Raw genomic sequence first — 19222 nt, 5'->3', positions numbered from 1 at the left:
TTATATATATTTGATATATATTTATATATATAAATATTTATCTATATATAGATGCTATTACAGTTGTCTCATTACCCCCCTTCATTCCCCTCCACCCTGCATACCCTCTCCCACCCACATTCCCCCCCTTTAGTTCATGTCCATGTGTCATAAGTTCTTTAGTTTCTACATTTCCCATACTTTTCTTGCCCTCCCCCTGTCTATTTTCTACCTACCATCTATGCTACTTATTCTCTGTACCTTTTCTCCCTCTCCCCTCCTCCCACTCCCCTGTTGCTAACCCTCCATGTGATCTCCACTTCTGTGGTTCTGTTCCTGTTCTAGTTGTTTTCTTAGTTTCTTTTTGTTTTATGTGTGGTTGTTAATAATTGTGAGTTTGCTGTCATTTTACTATACACATTTTTTTATCTTCTTTTTCTTAGATAAGTCCCTTTAACATTTCATATAATAAGGGCTTGGTGATGATGAACTCCTTTAACTTGACTTTATCTGAGAAGCACTTTATCTGCCCTTTCATTCTAAATGAAAGCTTTGCCTGACAGAGCAATCTTGGATGTAGGTCCTTGCCTTTCATGACTTGGAATACTTCTTTCCAGCCCGTTCTTGCCTGTGAGGTCTCTTTTGAGAAATCAGCTGACAGTCTGATGAGAACTCCTTTATAGGTAACTGTCCCCTTTTCTCATGCTGCTTCTAGCGTCCTTTCCTTAATTTTAATCTTGGGTAATGTAATTATGATATGCCTTGGTGTGTTCCTCCTTGGGTCCAACTTCTTTGGGACTCTCTGAGCTTCCTGGACTTTTTGGAAGTCTGTTTCCTTTGCCAGATTGGGGAAGTTCTCCTTTATTATTTGTTCAAATAACTTTTCCACTTGTTGCTCTTCCTCTTCCCCTTTTGGTACCCCTGTAATTCAGATGTTGGAATGTTTAAAGATGTCCTGGAGGTTCCTAAGCCCCTTCTCATTTTTTTGAATTCTCATTTCTTCATTGCTTTCTGTTTGGTTGTTTCTTTCTTCCTTCTGGTCCACTCCATTGATTTGAGTCCCAGTTTTCTTCCTATCACTATTGGTTCCCTGTGCATTTTCATTCATTTCACTTAGCATAGCCTTCATTTTTTCATCTAATTTGAGACCAAATTCAACCAATTCTGTGAGTATCCTGATCACCAGTGCTTTGAACTGTGCATCTGATAGGTTGGCTATTTCTTTGTTGCTTAGTTGTATTTGATCTGGAGCTTTGATCTGTTCTTCCGTTGTGTCATTTTTTTTTCTTTCTCTTGTCGCACCTGTTACATATGAGGGGTGGAGCCTTAGGTAAGTTCACCAGGATGGGGCAACCCAGTTGCTGGGTTGTGATGCTATATGTAGGGCAGGGGTCCAAGAGGGAACAGTCCCAAGAGGGACGCTTGTTCCGCTCTCTGCTGGATTTCAGTCCCTTCTGCCGCTTCCCCCCAGCAAACTGGGCCTTTCTGGTGCTGATTCCCATGTGGGTGGGCTTGTGCACATTCTAGGACCCTATGGGTCTCTCCATCGAACTCTCCTGTGATGCTGGGAGTCTCTTCCAGCCCCTCAACCCCCACAGCTGTTTTCAATTGGTGTTTTAAGGCTTTATTTCCCCAAGTTGGGACCCTGGGTTGCGAGGTCTGTCTTGCTCCCCAGTTTCTCCTGGTTTATCTGTGCGAGCTCCGATGTGGGACAGCCCCCGCCAGGCAGCTGCCTTGCATGCTGTGTTCCACTTCACAGTTGCCGCCTCGCTGGGTCTGCCCGTTGCCGTCTTGTGTGCCTGGGATTTGTTAGCTGCTGCCTTGTGCACCCAGTGCCACCACTTTTTTTGTCTCGACCCCTCTCTGCCCAGCCACCTGACTCTGCCCCTCCTACCTCCAGTCTGGGTGAATGTGTCTTAACTCCTTGGTTGTCGGACTTCCATACAGTTCAATTTTCTGTCAGTTCTGGTTGTTATTTTGTTTGTAAATTGTCCTTATTTTGCTTGGGCAAGGAGGCACAGTGTGTCTACCTATACCTCCATCATGGCTGGAAGTCCCTTATTTTGTCTTTTCAACCTACAAAGCATTTCCCTTTGAGCACTTTTTTCATCTGGAGAAACAAAAACAAGTTGCTCAGTGCAACATTGGGTGAATAAGGAATATAGGGCATGGGGGTCATTGCCATTTTTGGTCAAAAACTGCTGAACACTCAGCACAACATTGGGAGGTGTGCTCTCTTCCTGAAATGGGCAAACTCATTGAGTCTTCAGGAAAAATTCACTGAAGCCAAAAGCAGCCTCTCACAACAACGCCAGCTGGTACACCACCAATACAGATAGGATCCTAGAACACTCACCTGATGAAGAAAGCCTGTATCGTAGGCCCTCTACACGATAATTTAGGTTTTTTTGGGTCTCGCCTCATAAGTATTTTAAATTATGTGGTAGACTAATGCTGTAAAAAGGAAAAAAGTAAAAGATGGTAGAAAACAAAGTGGATCATGGCAAGAAGAAATGTGTTATATAATTTAGAGTCATTAGATAATCACCCATAATTTTTCTATAACTTGTGTATGTATTGTGTAATTGTGGTTTAAGAGAAATTAGTGTGGCTAAACCAGGTATCTTCACGAGGATTCCTTTAGGTCTGTGTATTAGCTTCCTGATAGAGTAAAACTTATAAGAAAGTTAAGATAGATAATACAGTTGACCGTTTTTAAAGTAAATTTTTGGGAAAAGGATTAATACACTCTACTCACTATGTTACATTAAGCCTTTACCATTAATTATGTTCCGATAACAAGTTACCATTAATTTTACGAACTAGGTTTGTCAGTCTTGTAAACAATATTTGGTCTGTAATACAACATTGTAAACTTCATAGTGGTACAATTTTGCTTTGGTGCTTGATTTTGTGTGTGTGTGCGTGTGTATGGTTTTAGAGTTTATCCTGGTAATTGTTCTCTGCTAAGCACTATTTTCATAATTTTTTTAAACAGATGGATATTAACCAGGAATTATAAAGCCCTCAGCAAAGGTTCCAAGGGCAGTACCTCAGGCTTTTTGAACATTATGATGGAGCTAAAGAAATGTTGTAATCACTGCTACCTCATTAAACCACCAGACAATAATGAATTCTATAATAAACAGGAGGCCTTACAAGTAAGAATTTTAAATTTGGGTAAAACAAAATTCTAGAAATGTTTGTTTTAGATATAACTGAAAATGACTTTAATATATTGGTTAGAAGTTCTCTTTAATTAATGGTATATCTAAGTAATGGTAATTTTTACCATTTAGTTCTTATCAGAATCCTTTAAAATTAAAACTTATTCATTTATTTTGATTATTTTTCTAAAAAGGAATCTTTCTAAATATGGGCTGTTGTAATTTATCTAGCAGAAATCTTGTATTTTTTATTGTGAAAATATTCACTAATAGCAATTATGCTGAATTTGTAAAATGGCAAATAGTAGTCTTAAGAAAGCTTTTTTTTTTCAAGATTTAAAAATTTTATGATGTAAATTAATGGGAAAAAGGTCAGATGACAATTTTAATAGATTTTAAAACAATGTACAGGTATAAAACACCAGTTTTGTATTTCATAAGTTGCAGGAAGAAGAAACCCAGTCGTTGAACAGTCTACAAAACATATACTGGTAGATTACATGAAAGACTATGTACAATTTTCAGCTCTTTTTATATTGTACACAGTCTTAAGAAAGCTATCTTGACTTGAGATCTCACCCTTCCTCTCACTTCTGGAAGAAAAATCAGAAGTGTGAGCAAAGTGCAGTTGCCATCCAGCCACAGTAGTGCTTTGAAGTGCTAGGATCATGAAGTTCCCTATGTATAAATTAGAATACATTTTTTTACTCTTTTAAAAGGATATGTTTTTTTATTGATTTGACAGAGAGAAAGAAACATCAGTACAAGAGAGGAACATTTATTGGTTGCCTCCTGTACACGTCCCGACCCAGGATCGAACAGCAACCTTTTGGTGCACGGGACGATGATCCAGTCAGCTGAGCCACCTGACTAGGACTCAGCTTAGATTTTTGGAGAAATAGTATAATAAATACCAAATAGAGTAAGACCATGTCTTTTTTTTTCCCCTCCTGAAACTACAACAAAAACCTAGGTGCTAAAAGACAAGGAAAATTTCAGCTTAAAGCATAGAACAAAATGATAAAAGTCCTAGAAAAATTAGTAAACTGAAAAAAAAAAACTTTTTACATTATGAAAATTTTAAATCTCTGTTTAACTAAAGTGTTAAGTGGGGCATTTGTTTCATTTGATTGGTTCTTTTAATAATTATAACATTTGTAATTTATTGTTTCCTTAGCACTTAATCCGTAGTAGCGGAAAATTGATTCTTCTTGACAAGCTGTTAATTCGCCTAAGAGAAAGAGGCAATAGAGTTCTTATTTTTTCTCAAATGGTGCGGATGTTAGATATACTTGCAGAATATTTGAAATATCGTCAATTCCCCTTTCAAGTAAGCATTTCATTTTGTCATTTTTGTTGATTTAAATTTCACATAATTCCTCAGCATGTTCTATAAACCTTTGAAAATCTTTTCTAAATGAAGTAGATTTTTGTGTAGACTATTTTTAAGAAAATGTTTAAAAATTCTATTTGTCATTACTCCCTTTTTCTTCTTGACCGTACATTTAGCAGCAAAGCAATTTTTAATTTTTATTTTCTTTTAATTCTGTATTTCTCTTCTATGCTCAAATCTGAAGAAGCAGCTTTATGCATTAGACTTTAGTCTGAGGAAGGAAAAAAGCAGTCCTTGTGAATGTTACCAGATTTTGGGACTGTTGCAGATTTTGAAGATTTACGTGCCGAGTTTTTCTAAAGCATAGCTTGCTGAATAAAACTAGATGACTTTAGAGAGGGTACCAGAGACCAAAATGGGTTTATATTTTGTCTATACAATATTTACTTTGAAATTCATTCAACATAAAGTAAATATGAATGAGTGTTTAGTGTTAGAGTCAGGTGTTAGTTCCAGTACTTTGTATCTAATAATTTTAATCCAGTATATGCAGCTAGTGAATTACTATGTATTTACAATGTATAATGAGTAAATCCATATTTGCTATGTGTAATGAGTACTTTTTTTACCCAAATTTTTGAGGGGAAAAATAAGGATGTGTATTATAGATGGGTAGAGCCTGAAAAAGATACCTTGTATCTTTTCTTGTGTTTTGTAATTATTTGTTGTATAAAATTTCTTATACCATAATAGGTTCAAAAATAAATGCTAAAATTCTTTATAGTAAAAAAATCCCAAGTATCTAAATAATAAATAAATAAACAGATAAATAAGTAAATAAATAATTGAATTTAAAAATTAAAATGAAAGATTATTTTTTTCCCTGTATGGTTGGGCTAAAAACATTGGTGTGCATTATACATGGCAAAATACAGTGTGTGTATTTAATTCAGGCAGTAAAGTAGAAGTAGAATTAGAATGATCAAACTCAGCATACTTAATCCCTGCTCTGTTGGAGTTTACAGCAGGTAATTACAAATATCACATTACTATTCTGGTAAGTGCTATGAAACACAGATGGTTGGCGATATGGACATGATTGAGAAATATGTAGTCATTTAAGGGTAAAAGTAGAAAGAGTGCCATTGATTTTTTAAATAGCTTTATTGAGATAAAATTTCTATTCCATACAATTCATTCATTTAAACTGTACAATTCATTGATTTTTAATATATACGTATTCACAGATATATGTACCTATCACCACAGTCCATTATAGAACATTTTTAGCATCTCAGAAACAAACTGTACCCTTTAGCTCTATCACCTTCTGTTTCCCTATCCCTACCACAGCTCTCTTAGTTTATTTTTAAACAAATCATTAAACATACATGGTCAAATAAAAATATAGTACAGTAGTGCTTGTAAACAACTATTCTATGTCCCTAATACCTTTTCGTTTCTAGAACACTTTCCAGAGAGAATCATTTTTAACCATATTGTTGTTTAGGTCATGCTTCAAAAAATGATAGAGCACTTTTATTTTAATTTTTAGTGCATTTTTTAATCATCACCAAGGTATGTTTTATTGATTTTAGAGAGAGAATAAAGGGGGTGGGGAGAGTGAGAGAGACATAGATGTGAGAGAGACACACTGATCAGTAGCCTCCTGTATGTGCTCCAACTGGGAATCAAACCCGCTCAACCTTTTGGTATGCGGATGACATTTCAACCACCTGAGCCACCTGACCAGGGATGATATACCACTATTTTTTTTTTCAGTTTCTTCTAATTGTAATTTTTAGTAAAAAAGAAAGAATACTATTTGAAATTTTATTTTTATTTTGGACGTGTGTTGATTTGCTGTTAGTAAGCACTCACTATATCAGGCACTGTGCTAAGTTTTTTACTACATTCTCTTCACTGAATCTTCTGTCTTCTATGAAGTAAGTGCTATTGTTATGTCAATTTATTGAGGAGGAAACTAACAAGGAAAAAAGTCAAATCATTTGCCCAAGGCACCTATGAACATAAATGCAGGCTATTTGTTTAAAACCTCCAAATCAGTGATTCTCAAATTTTAACTGGAGGGTTTTTTCCCTCAGAGTTTCATCAGTCTGGGATGGAGCTCAATAATTTGCCTTTTTAAAATGTATTTCTTACATTGAGTCTCCAGCAGAATGACAGCCAGAAAGCAGTTGTAGTAGTTAAGAGCACCAACTCTAGAGACAGAATACCTGGTCATTGTTTTACTGCCTAAAAAGTACCTTCTACTCTGACAGTCTTAGTAAAAGCAATTGTGCATTTCTATACATACTTAATTTTATAATTTATTTTAATTCCTTTTTAAAGTTTTTATATGTGATATTTTAATGTGTTTTATTCTAGAGATTAGATGGATCAATAAAAGGGGAATTGAGGAAACAAGCTCTAGATCATTTTAATGCGGAAGGATCAGAGGTATGAATGCTTTTAAAATTGTAAATTGTTTTAGTCATTATTTTAGTCAATACTATTTCAGCATAAGGCAGTTAGTTCATTTGCTTCAAAGTAAATTAGCCCACTTTCATTAGAAATTTTTTTGTATTTTATGTTTATTATTCCCATGTATAGAGCTGTATTTTGGAGTGGTCTTGTTTGATTTTATAGAGGTGTATATATTTTTTTAGTATTTTTTAAAACTACCTTTTGGTTTTATTGGTTAAATATTTTAAATTCAAAAGTCAATTTTAAAATCTCATTTTGATTATTTACAGTTATAATTTTGAGACTTTAAAATCATGCTTATTTATAATTCCTTATAGGATTTCTGCTTTTTGCTTTCTACAAGAGCTGGAGGTCTAGGAATTAATTTAGCTTCCGCTGACACTGTTGTTATATTTGATTCTGATTGGAATCCACAAAATGATCTTCAGGCACAGGCTAGAGCTCATCGAATCGGGCAAAAGAAACAGGTATTTTTTATTCCCCTTATTTAACTTTTTTAGAATCTTTTAATGATCCCTGTGATCTTAATTTATCCACTTGGTAAGATCTTTGGAACACAGTCATTGCTATATGAGGAACTCAAACTTACCAAAATCTCCTGGGAAGTCTGACAGAACTGAGATAACTATGCCTGCATAGAATCATGCACTCTCTTTTGGTAATGTATTCTGTTTACAGTTATGGGGTATGATGTTTTTCATTCAGTTTAAAACTTTAAAATGTCTTTATTGTATTTAACTGTTTTATTTTAACTACTTTAACTCAGAAGATTGAAAGAGACTTTGCTTAGTACATTGCTACCTCTTTGTTAGCCTGTATTTTATACCTGTGCCTATAACATTTTCTATGTAAAAAAGCCATTCTAATTTTACAGTTTTTGTACAACAGTTTGGCAGTTGTAACAGGCCTTGAGAAAAACTGTCTGTCGCTGTTTTGATACCTTGGTCCTTGTATTTTAATTCACTTACCTCCATCTATATAGTATTTCACAAATTTCACCAAAGCAGGTGGATATGAACAAATAAATATCACAAAAAGGCTTAGCACATTTTAATACCTTATTATTAAACATTCATATTTTTTACTAAAAAATATCCTCGATTTAAAGTTAAAAATGTTTTTATTCAGGTAATTAGCATAAAGCTGCCTTTCTAGGAATATGTCATGCTTCTTCCTATAATATTTTTATATTCTGGTATAATATTGCATACCCCTAAATGAAAGCTTGTTTAAAGTAGTAGTACTCAACTTCATTAGACAAAATGCAAATGACCCCTTTTTATAACAGTTTTTAGTGCCCTCTTTTCTATCTTGAAATGGATACATGTAATTTGAAAAGTCATTCTGATGCCCTAATAGTTATTTAGGTTAAAAAGAGAAAAAGACTTCTTTTCAAGTTGCAGGTATTTCAATGTATATGACTATACTAGGGTATAAAGAATAAGTTTAGAGGTAAGAAAATAAGAGTAGAATTCATTCTTCTGAAGAACTACAAAAGAAGGAAAAAGCAGGGGTATACTGGTGCATAAGAGGATAAAAACTAGTATCAGATTAGATAATAACAGACTTACTCTTTATACAGAGTGGTACTTGAAGTGGGAATGACAATATGCCAAGGCAAATTATAGACTTAAAAGAGGAGAAAGTGAGAAAATACAATATTCTCACAGGTGAGCTGGGCCTAATATATATATGAAGAGTCAAAATATTCCTGTTATTGATGAGATGTGGAATAATGATTCAATGCACCAAACAGGTATTTCTATATTGAAATGCTCAACACAGAGATAGACTTACATTCCATTTATACCATTTAAAGACCTTGGCCACCACGTTTCCTAGTAGGTGATAGAAAATAGAGCCTATAAGAAGGATACTATAGGAAGTTACATGGTAGACCTCTGAGAAGAGTATCCGAATAAGATCACAACTATGCCAAAAAGTCAAGTATAATGCAGAATATCTAGTATCTCTGGTTTCTATACTGTAAGTACTGGTAAGTCCACTTAATTATTGTGAACATTAACAATATTCCCGTGAATTTTCAAAATGTCTCTGTATGGCAGTAATGTTTGTTACAGAACCATTGACTGTGAGAAATGGGACAAAATTACTGCACTTCAGTTTTTGTCTATTTTGGAAAGCTTTGTTCTGTGACATGACCTTATCATAACTTGGAGATCGGTTTATAGAATTTTGGATTATGTGGAATAATGAAATATCAGGATTGAGAAAACTGGTTTAAGGTAGTCATAAGTTTACCATTTTTTTTCTTTTTTTCATAGTTAAAAAATAATTTAAAAATTACTAGCATTCTTAATGTAAAGAAAGCAAAAGCAAATAAAACCTAATCAAGATGTAAGAAGGTAGGACATACACCCTCAGAAAAATCTCTGAATTGAAGGAGCTTAGCTTTGAACACATTGAGATAGATAGATAGATAGATAGATATAGATAACTTTCATTTTGCTTTTAACCAGTTGAAAACTTTATGTGGGATGAGCTTCGGTATATATTCCAATATTTGGGCACTTCAGGTTTACAAAACAAATCCTTTATTTCAGTTTGTTTCATCATGCATATCTTTACAGGTAAATATTTATCGTCTAGTTACAAAGGGATCAGTGGAAGAGGATATTCTTGAAAGGGCCAAAAAGAAGATGGTTTTAGATCATCTTGTGATTCAAAGAATGGACACAACCGGGAAGACAGTACTACACACAGGTTCTGCCCCCTCAAGGTAGTTACTTTAAAAAATACCAGTTTAGAATCCTTCACTGATTTTTTGGAAATGTTACATACTGTAAGCAGAACATTGAACTACTGTATTTCGTGTAGCAGTAATTTTTTATTTTTTAAAGCACTGGACTAATTTGTAGTCAAAGACTTAAATTTAGTACCTAGTTTTACCACTTTAGTTTTGTAATCTTGGGTGAAACCCCTTTAACATTTAGGCCTCACATTCTTTTCTTTTTAAAATAAGTACACTGCTAATGCTTTACCTACCTGTCTCATAACTGGTATAAGGTGACTATGTCAATAATTAATAAAAGTCCTATGTAAATGTTAAATTTTTAACTGTGGGTATTGTTTTTCTTGATTATAGTTCTACTCCTTTCAATAAAGAAGAGTTATCTGCCATTTTAAAATTTGGTGCTGAGGAACTTTTTAAGGAACCAGAAGGAGAAGAACAAGAACCCCAGGTGAAAAAACAAAACAAAGCAAGAAAATAACAACAGAAAAATCAAAAACCTTGCCTCAAAATGTGTCATCTATTTAAATTATATTTAAGTATAAAGTACACTTCCTTTAAAATATATTAAAATATATTTAAAGATTTCTTTCTAATTATAGGAAATGGATATAGATGAAATCTTGAAGAGGGCTGAAACTCATGAAAATGAACCAGGCCCTTTAACTGTAGGAGATGAATTGCTTTCTCAGTTCAAGGTAAATTTTCTTTAAAATTTTCCTTTATAATATAATGTAAATTGAGAGGGGCTGTTTTTATTAATGTTTTTATCTTAAAATTTGCTGTGATATATAAAATTATTTTTCCTTATTCTGACAAACCAGTAGCAAACTGATTTAAAAGGGATCAAATCATTTATGAATAGTTAACTTTTAATGGAGTGGGGAAGGATATTACTTACTTAAGTTAGCACCTAGAACAGTACTCAGCAAGTAGTGTGCCCTCAAATATTTGGGTAAAAGAATGACTGTGATCCCTTACTTAGATTTTTTTGATTGATGTCTTTTATCTGATTTTTACTGGAGCAGTTTTGATGTTAGATTAATCTAAGCATTATCACAACTAAGAAAACTCAAGTAAATCAGTCAAAGTTAGCAGTAAGCTCCTATTCATACTTAAAAATACCCCAGATTTGGTGAGGGCTAAAAGGTTGCCATGAGTCATAAAGCAATAATGTTAAGTAAACTGACCTCATAGAGTTAAGTTGTATGCTAATTATTTAGTATAGAGAAGCAGGTTTCTTTGGATTCTCAGCTGCTTTCCATGGGCCGAGGTTTGTAAGGATCAATTCAATCTGTCATTTGTTCGTTCAATAATTTATTGATCACTTGTGCAGGGACACAGCAGTGAATAAAAACTTTTGTAATTTTAATAGATTACTCCACTACAATGTAGAAGATGTACTGTATTGGAGAAAGAATTAAAAAGAGAGATATGTTTGAACATTATTTCAGTAATTGTGGTGAGAGATGAATGTTTCTGAAACTTGCACTGACTCTGGATATGGTCTAATTAACTTTTGTTTTTTTTTTAAGATTTTATTTATTTATTTTAGAGAGAGGGGAGGGGAGGGAGAAAAAAAGGGAGAGAAACATCAGTCGGTTGCCTCCTGTATGTGCCCCTGTTGGGGACCAGGCCTGCAACCCAGGTATGTGCCCTACTGGAGTTGAACCAGTGACCCTTCACTTTGCGGAGCAGTTGTGCTCAACCCATTGAGCCACACCAGCCAGGGCTAATTAACTCTTTCTTTATATGAAGTTACACTGTCAGCTTTTCTTAATTTGACTAATTGAAAATTTGGAAAAAGCAAGTTAACTAGAGTATACATTTATGCAATATTGATTTAATTTTATTACCAGTAGTTCGATACTCGCACACAGCTGGCTTTAAATAACACATATGAGAGTAAACACTGTTTTGAGCCCCATTCCTTATGATGGATAAGCATCATTTTTTTGTCTTCATCCAGTTATCTATAATTTTTAATGTATTGATACTGGCAATTAGCTTAAATTAGTGCTTCCTGTATACTAGACTGCCTAGTTCCTTAAATATATTATTTAATCTTCAAAAAAGTTAGTGTGCTATTATTATCTCTTTTTTTAGAAGTGAAAAACTAGGGCTTATGGAAACTAAATAAATCTAGGGCCTCAGGACTCCTGTAGCTTGTCAGTAGCTCTTTAGGTACTATTTTTATTATAAAAATAAGATTATTGGATTGTTCTATATCAGCTGGTAATTAATGGACCAGTGGGATAATTCCTGCAGAAGACGATTTAGTATGTTGCTACTATAAATTACTTTGTTGTTCTGTTAACTTTCTCTAGTTCTTTTGTAATAATTTAATAGCATGACAAAAGAGAATCACTCCTAAAAGAGAATTCTTAGAAGTCATTTGATTTGATGTACTTGGACCTAAAAAAGAAAAGAAGTGAACTTAGATATTTTAGCATTCAGCACTCCTACTTGGTTTAATCTGTAGTCATACTCATTATCCTGAGGGACTTCAAGTTTTATTGTTTTATTCTGGTATGCCATTTCCTCCCCCCTAAAAAAAGAAAAATAAAATTTAAGGGTTTGGGTTTTTTTTATCCTTATTCTGTTACTATTCTGGAATTCATCAGGTTGCCAACTTTTCAAACATGGATGAGGATGACATTGAGTTAGAACCTGAAAGAAATTCAAAAAACTGGGAAGAAATCATTCCAGAAGATCAAAGGAGACGATTAGAAGAGGAAGAAAGACAAAAAGAACTCGAAGAAATTTATATGCTTCCAAGAATGAGAAACTGTGCTAAACAGGTGACTTTTTAATTTAAAAGATATTTTTATAATGTAAGGTTATGTGTGTCTGGACTGATGTCTTTTTTGTTTGATAGTTTTCTTGTAATGTCTTCACCTGGTTTGCTAATGTTTGCCTCATAATTGAGTTGAAGAGTATTCCTTTCTCTTCTTTTTCGGAAAGAATTGTGTAGAATCAGTATTATTTCTTCATTAAATGTTTGCCAGTATTTGCCAGGGAAACCATCTAGGCCTGGAGTTTTCTTTGTTAGAAGAATTTTTAACTATAACTTCCATTTCTTTTATAAAAATGAACTATTCAGAGTATCTCATTTCTTGAGTGAACTTGGTAGTTTATTTCTTTCAAGAGATTGGTCTATTTTATCTAACTTGTTAAGTTTATGGACATGAAGTTATAGTATCCCCTTGTTATCCTTTTAGTGTCTATAGCATATTTATTGATTCCCTTTTTATTTTTTCTGTAAACTTTTTACTTTTTGGTGTAATACAAGTTAATAAAGTTATATGTTTTAGGTATGGAGTTCTATAACACATCATCTGTATGTTGTATTGTGTGTTCACCACCCCAAGTTTCCTCACTGTGTGTATTGATATCTGCTCTTTTTTATCTTCTTTTTGGCTTTAATTTGCTCTTTTTTGTGTCTTAAGCTACAAGCTTAGATCACTGAATCAAGGTCTTCCTTTTCTAATATTAGCATTTCATGCTACAAGTTTCCAAGTCCTGCATTTCTGAATCACCAGATTTTGATATCTGTTGTGTTTTTATTTTTGTTCATTCAAAATACTTTTTTATTTCCCTTATGGTATCCTCTTTAACCTGTAGGATTTTTCCCCTCAGAAGTATGTTGTTTAATTTCCAAGTATTTGGGAGATTTCTCCAGGTATCTTTGCTATTAATTTCTAGCTTACTTCTGTCATAGAGAGCATACCTTGTGTGATTTCAATTTTTAAAAAATTTGATATTTATTTTATGGTAGAAACGAACAAAATACCAGATATTTACAATGATGGTAACAGTGTCATGCCAAGTTATTTTGGATCCTGCTGCAAAAAGGAAAAAAAAAACTGGATTTTTTTTTTTGCATTAACTTTTGTTTTTTAGAACATAGCATTATAATATTAGTTGTCTTGATTACTGAGTTTTTAGTGCCTCTTTAATTTTTGAGTCTGAGGTAATAGGGACTTGCCTTACTCTAGACCTTGTCCTGCTATTCTTCTCCCAAGGGTAGAGTGTTTTGTTTTCCTATAGCTATATTAGGTCTTCTCTTGTGCCTTCAGTCTAGTAGGTGAAATGGATCTGTCAAGGTTTCCTGCCTATCTTCTTAAAGGTGTCTGTCCCCTTAGTTCAGGGCTGCACCACAAAGTAAAGTTTTCTCTGAGTTCCCTCATTGCTTCCAATATTTCTCATGAGCACCAGGTGGAGGTTTGTGGAGAAGCACTTCAGGTTGAGTGCAGGTTCTGCCCTTATCTTTGGTTCCCAGGGATTCTGTGCTATCATGGTAGCCCACGTGCAGCCTTTATTGATTTTTTTTTTTTTTTAAGATTTATTTATTTATTTATTTTTAGAGAGGGAAGGGAGGGAGATAGAGAGAGAGAAACATCAATGTGCGGTTGCTGGGGGTCATGGCCTACAACCCAGGCATGTGCCCTAACTGGGAATCGAACCTGCGACACTTTGGTTCGCAGCCCGCGTTCTATCCACTGAGCTACGCCAGCCAGGGCTGCCTTTATTGAATTTTACCTAACTTCCTATTGCCTGCTTTTATGGTACTTGTTGTCTACCATTCATGCTCTTCACAAGTGGCAGTGTTTGAGTCTCATCTATTCTTACAAGCTGCCGTATTTCCTTATATTTGAGACTACCTAGATTGCCTTGCTGTTTTGATGTGTTTAAGGAAGCTATGATTTTTAAATTAGATTTTGTAGATTATGATTTTGTTGTCTGGGTAGGTGCAACCTACCAACTTTCTATATCCCACTCAGAAATGGAGCCAAATAATGTGTTTGGCCTGAAAGTGCCTGTGTACGCAGTTTCTTGTTTGAGTTTATTTCTTCAAGTCCTGTAGTGATTTCCTTTTACAGTAGATGGGAAGCATAGCATTATATTAGATCTTGTGAAAGAATGAAAGGAGGTTAAAACAAATAAGGACTAAATGCGCATTCTTAAAACTTTCAATAAGTGTTCAGCATATTAAAGGTATTCAGAATATGTACTGAGATTTTGGAAAAGTTCTAATGACTTACAGAAAATAGGATTTGGTATATTTTTTAAACAACTAATGGATCTTTAGTAGTTTTTACTAGGCTTTTATGTGGTTTCAACTGGCATTTTTTTCTTTTAAATATCTGATCAACCTAATTAGAATACCAGTGAATGGATACTTAGGAGAACAGGGAGAAAAATGGCACATAATCTGTCTACCCAGAGATGACCACTAGTAATATTTTTACATAATTCCAATTTTTTAATACATATAATTTGCCAAATTTAAATGAAGTATTAATTCAGAAGTTGCTTTATTTCCTTTGACAGTATATAATGAATGTTAATTGTTCTATAACACAATTTTAAATGACTTCTTAGCTTTCCATTGTATATATTATTTGTCTACTCTCTTTGATAAACATTTACATTGTTTTCATTTCTTTTTTTAATTCTGTGATTATAAATAACTTCATTGGCCAGTGTAACTTCACAGTTCTGATTCAGGGAAAATGCCTGGGCGTGTTGTTATTGGGTCAGTATAATGATCATTTTCAAGGCTTTTGATATAATATTGCTAAATTTCCCTCAGTCCCAGTTTAAATACCCACCAGAAGTGTGTTACTTTTCATTTTTCTGTGACATTACTAGTATTAGCTATTATTGCTTAGTTGGTGTTGGTCAAGTTGATGGATTAATAATAGAATTGCATTTCTTTGTTAAATTCTCATTTTTAAAAAATGTACCAGTGGGGCTTGTATAATTTTATGCTTGTATTATTTGATTAAGCTTTCTCGTACTTTTACAAAAGGGCAGTGAATGTTTTCCTGCTGATTTATAATAACGCTTTGCTTATTAAGGTTAATTACTGTTAACATGCTATATTTTCCTGTTTTATTGGTTCTTTAGTTTTATTTATAGAGTATTTTTGACATAAAAAATATTTGGATTTGTTAATTCTCTTGGTTTTTTAATAATTTTCTTTGCTCATAATAGAGACCTTCTTTACTTTAAGCTTGAACACATTTTTAATTTTGAATTTCAGGTTAGTTTCAATGGAAGTGAAGGGAGGCGCAGTAGAAGTAGGAGATACTCTGGATCTGATAGTGATTCAGTCTCAGAAAGGAAAAGGCCAAAGAAACGTGGAAGACCACGGACTATCCCTCGAGAGAATATTAAAGGATTTAGTGATGCAGAAATTCGGCGGTAAGATGATATAACGCCATTTTATTTTGTCTTGTTTTTATTAGATGGTGAAGCTAAAATAGAAAACTCATAGTTTTCAAACATAAAGTGTTAGAGAAGACTAATATATGATAATTATTTAGGGGTTGGGTGGGTTCTGCTTTTGGGTATTCATTATAACTATGAGGAAAAAGTGTTTGGCATCTAATCCTTGCATATTATTTATTTATTTATTATTAGTCTGTTTAGACTGCTAAATTTTTTTTGGTTTTGTTAATGTGGCTCAGAATAGTGGCCTTTTTGGTAATGAATGTATACTTCAGTACATTAGACTTATTTAATAAAAATTCTCACTGCACTTATATGACTCCCAACATTACTATTTTTATGGCAATATATGGTAATATGGAAATAATTTAGTTCCATATTTTTCTAGTTTTTAAATTACAAAGTAATTTGTTTTTTTGAAAGTAACCATGTTAAGGGTATTTCTGATATGTCCAAGTAGGAATTGAGGTAAGATTGACTATATAAAATAAATTGCTGTTTTCTTTCAAAATATATTTATTTCTATATACAGATGTATTTATGGAAAACAGAATAACCATTTACTTTTGTTTATGTAATAATTTTGCTTATAAAATTTGTAAAAAGGTTGTTCATTATTGTATTTTGAGAGTATGTTGTTTCTTTTAAGCCATTGTAACTCTTTTCTTTTACATCATAGACCTGACCAATAAAGTTCTTCCTCATTTTTTCTACCAGAAAATTAAATATGTTGTTAGATTTTATTAGGGTTATTTTATGACCACCTGATTTGCTGGACTCTCTGTCTTTAGTTGAAGAGGCATTTCAACTTCTACTTTTCCTGGATATTTTCTCTCATCCATCAACCACTTGGATAGCTTTGTTCTTAAGTAAACTTTATTTTCCATTGTTGGTTTAGTATCACATCTGAATTTAAACTATTTTTAGTTAAATTTTATCAACACTTGGAATATTAGGAAGTATAATATGATTGATAATTCTGGAGACACTTCCTGTGGTAGCCTTAAACCTTTTTTTTTGTCTTGTGAAAATAATAAAGTAATTTCTAAAATAAAATTTAGCTTCTATTGTTTTATTTATATTGGTTTCTAAACATCATCCTGGGTGTTAAAATATTTCTTGTTTTATTTGGTATATGTTAATGTTTCAACACTTTGGTTTCTAGCATAGTTTATTCATTTTTGGTAGTAACAATACCTTGAATTAATTTGGATGCTAACAAGTTTTTTTCTTATTTTTATATATTTGTACATGTATATAATGGGTAGTGAAGCCTGCATTTAAATCAAACAATTATTTTCTGTTAGGTTTATCAAGAGTTACAAGAAATTTGGTGGTCCTCTGGAAAGGTAAATGCATCTGTTATTCTTATAGAATTACAGTGTGTTTTATGTGCTTGTCAGCTTTATTTGTTTATATTAATACTCAGTTTAGGTACTTTGTTAAATTTGCTTTTAATAGGCATTTACAAAGTTCATCTGTATCAACCAAAATTCAAGTATAGTTTTGAAAAATGTTTTTGTACCATCCTTAATTCTTTCTAGTCTCTAAAATTTTATCTGCCAATGAAGCTTTCTATAAAATACTTCGCATTTTTATAAATCTAAGGTATTTTTCAAATGCTTTACTTACTTTTTATCATAAACTTATAAACTAATGGATTTATACTTAGAAAAACTGAGTTGATAACCTACCTATGTTAAAGACAGTTTTATTTTCCCTTACTGGGGAAGTTTCCTTAAGTTTCCCTAAATACAGCTTCTTTTTAAACAAACTATTAAAATCCAAGTTGTCAGGACAGGTTTATTTGTTGGTAATTTGGATATTCTTTGTCCTTTGTTGTGGCAAACCCACTGTCTGGATGTAGAGTACAAAAACTCAAATTGGTTAAACTATTTTTTCTCTCCAAAACTCCCTCTTAAAATAAAGGTATTTTCTGTTTTATTTTTAGATGCCTTGTATACAATACAATGAAAGACTTGCATAATTATTTTTTGATGCAAAAAACATTTTAAACATTAATAATTATGCATATTGTCTATTCAGTTCATAGTAATAAAATATAGAACTTTTATAATACCTTTTTCATTTATAATTATAACACTTAACCACATCCTTTTGAATTTAAGATCTCATCAGTGATGAAAAGCTCTTATAGAAGTATTATTTATCAATCTTCATAATATAGAAGTATTATATGTTAATTATTAATTCTTCAAACTTGGAGTATACCAATTTGCTCTGTAATGAACTGATTAACTTTATTGTTATTCTTGAATGTGTAGATGAATTGTTTCCTCATCAGATCTTCCTGATTTTTATATATCTTATGCCAATTTTATGAACTAGAATTGACAGGGAATGTAATAGTGTGATTTGTACACTTGAGATGGAGTGAAACTTAGTCTGCATATTAACCTGAAAATTGTATTATTTTATTACAGATTAGATGCAATTGCTCGAGATGCTGAACTAGTTGATAAGTCAGAAACAGACCTCAGACGACTAGGAGAATTGGTACATAATGGTTGCATTAAAGCTTTAAAGGATAATTCTTCAGGAACAGAACGGACAGGTAATGTTAAAATGAGAGTGATTTAAAGAGCAGTAAAGGGCAGTTTTAAAATATGCTTTTACAGAGTTACGCAGGTACTATATCTTGTTACCTATTCATTAGTCTTAAAAGATGCTTTACAAAACAAAGCAAAGCCATTGCTGGGTAATGGGAAATGGGGGATAGAATTGTATTATTGAAGGCAACAGAATCTGCCTGCCTGGTTTAATTCAAACTGGAAAGTAATGTTAGGGATTACTGTTAGTTGTACTATATTTTTAGCATACATGACTGGGAAAAGATATTGTAAGAATGCACATGTAATATTGGTTTGTGGCATAGTTACTTCATCATGTTTATTTTTTAATTCATCCACTAAATAAAAATATTTATTTAATTTATTTTTATTTTTTTATCCTCACCTGAGGACATGTTCGTTGATTTTAGTGAGAGGAGAAGGAAGGGAGAGAGAGAGGGAGAGAACCATTGATGTGAGAGAAAAACATTAGTTGATTGCCTTCTGCATGCACCCTAACTGGGGACCAAACCTACAACCTAGGCATATATCCTCCGCAGCCTTTCAGTTTACGGGTTGCTGCTCCAGCCAACTGAGCCACACTGGCCAGAACCACTAAATAAAAATATTTAGATTTAGTAATCAGATATACTGAAATAAAATCATACTAGAAATCTTATTTAAATGCTGGCCATAT

At 33.0% G+C, this 19222-nt stretch overlaps 1 protein-coding gene across 2 annotated transcripts in view; it reads left to right on the top strand.

Moving 5' to 3' along the window:
- Positions 1-19222, top strand: part of CHD1 (chromodomain helicase DNA binding protein 1) — an 80007-nt gene that overhangs the window by 38222 nt on the left and 22563 nt on the right. For both annotated transcript variants that reach the window (XM_036020586.1, XM_028515270.2), the window contains exons 16-26: positions 2978-3140; positions 4324-4476; positions 6868-6939; positions 7284-7433; positions 9558-9706; positions 10073-10169; positions 10321-10416; positions 12343-12519; positions 15768-15928; positions 17263-17304; positions 18400-18530. In XM_036020586.1, the coding sequence (XP_035876479.1) occupies positions 2978-3140; positions 4324-4476; positions 6868-6939; positions 7284-7433; positions 9558-9706; positions 10073-10169; positions 10321-10416; positions 12343-12519; positions 15768-15928; positions 17263-17304; positions 18400-18530 (1391 nt within the window). The remainder of the gene's footprint in view (positions 1-2977; positions 3141-4323; positions 4477-6867; positions 6940-7283; positions 7434-9557; positions 9707-10072; positions 10170-10320; positions 10417-12342; positions 12520-15767; positions 15929-17262; positions 17305-18399; positions 18531-19222) is intronic.

This window comes from Phyllostomus discolor, chromosome 3, assembly GCF_004126475.2.
Source record: "Phyllostomus discolor isolate MPI-MPIP mPhyDis1 chromosome 3, mPhyDis1.pri.v3, whole genome shotgun sequence".
Lineage (NCBI taxonomy): Eukaryota > Metazoa > Chordata > Mammalia > Chiroptera > Phyllostomidae > Phyllostomus > Phyllostomus discolor.
This window is presented reverse-complemented; position numbering and strand designations above follow the sequence as displayed.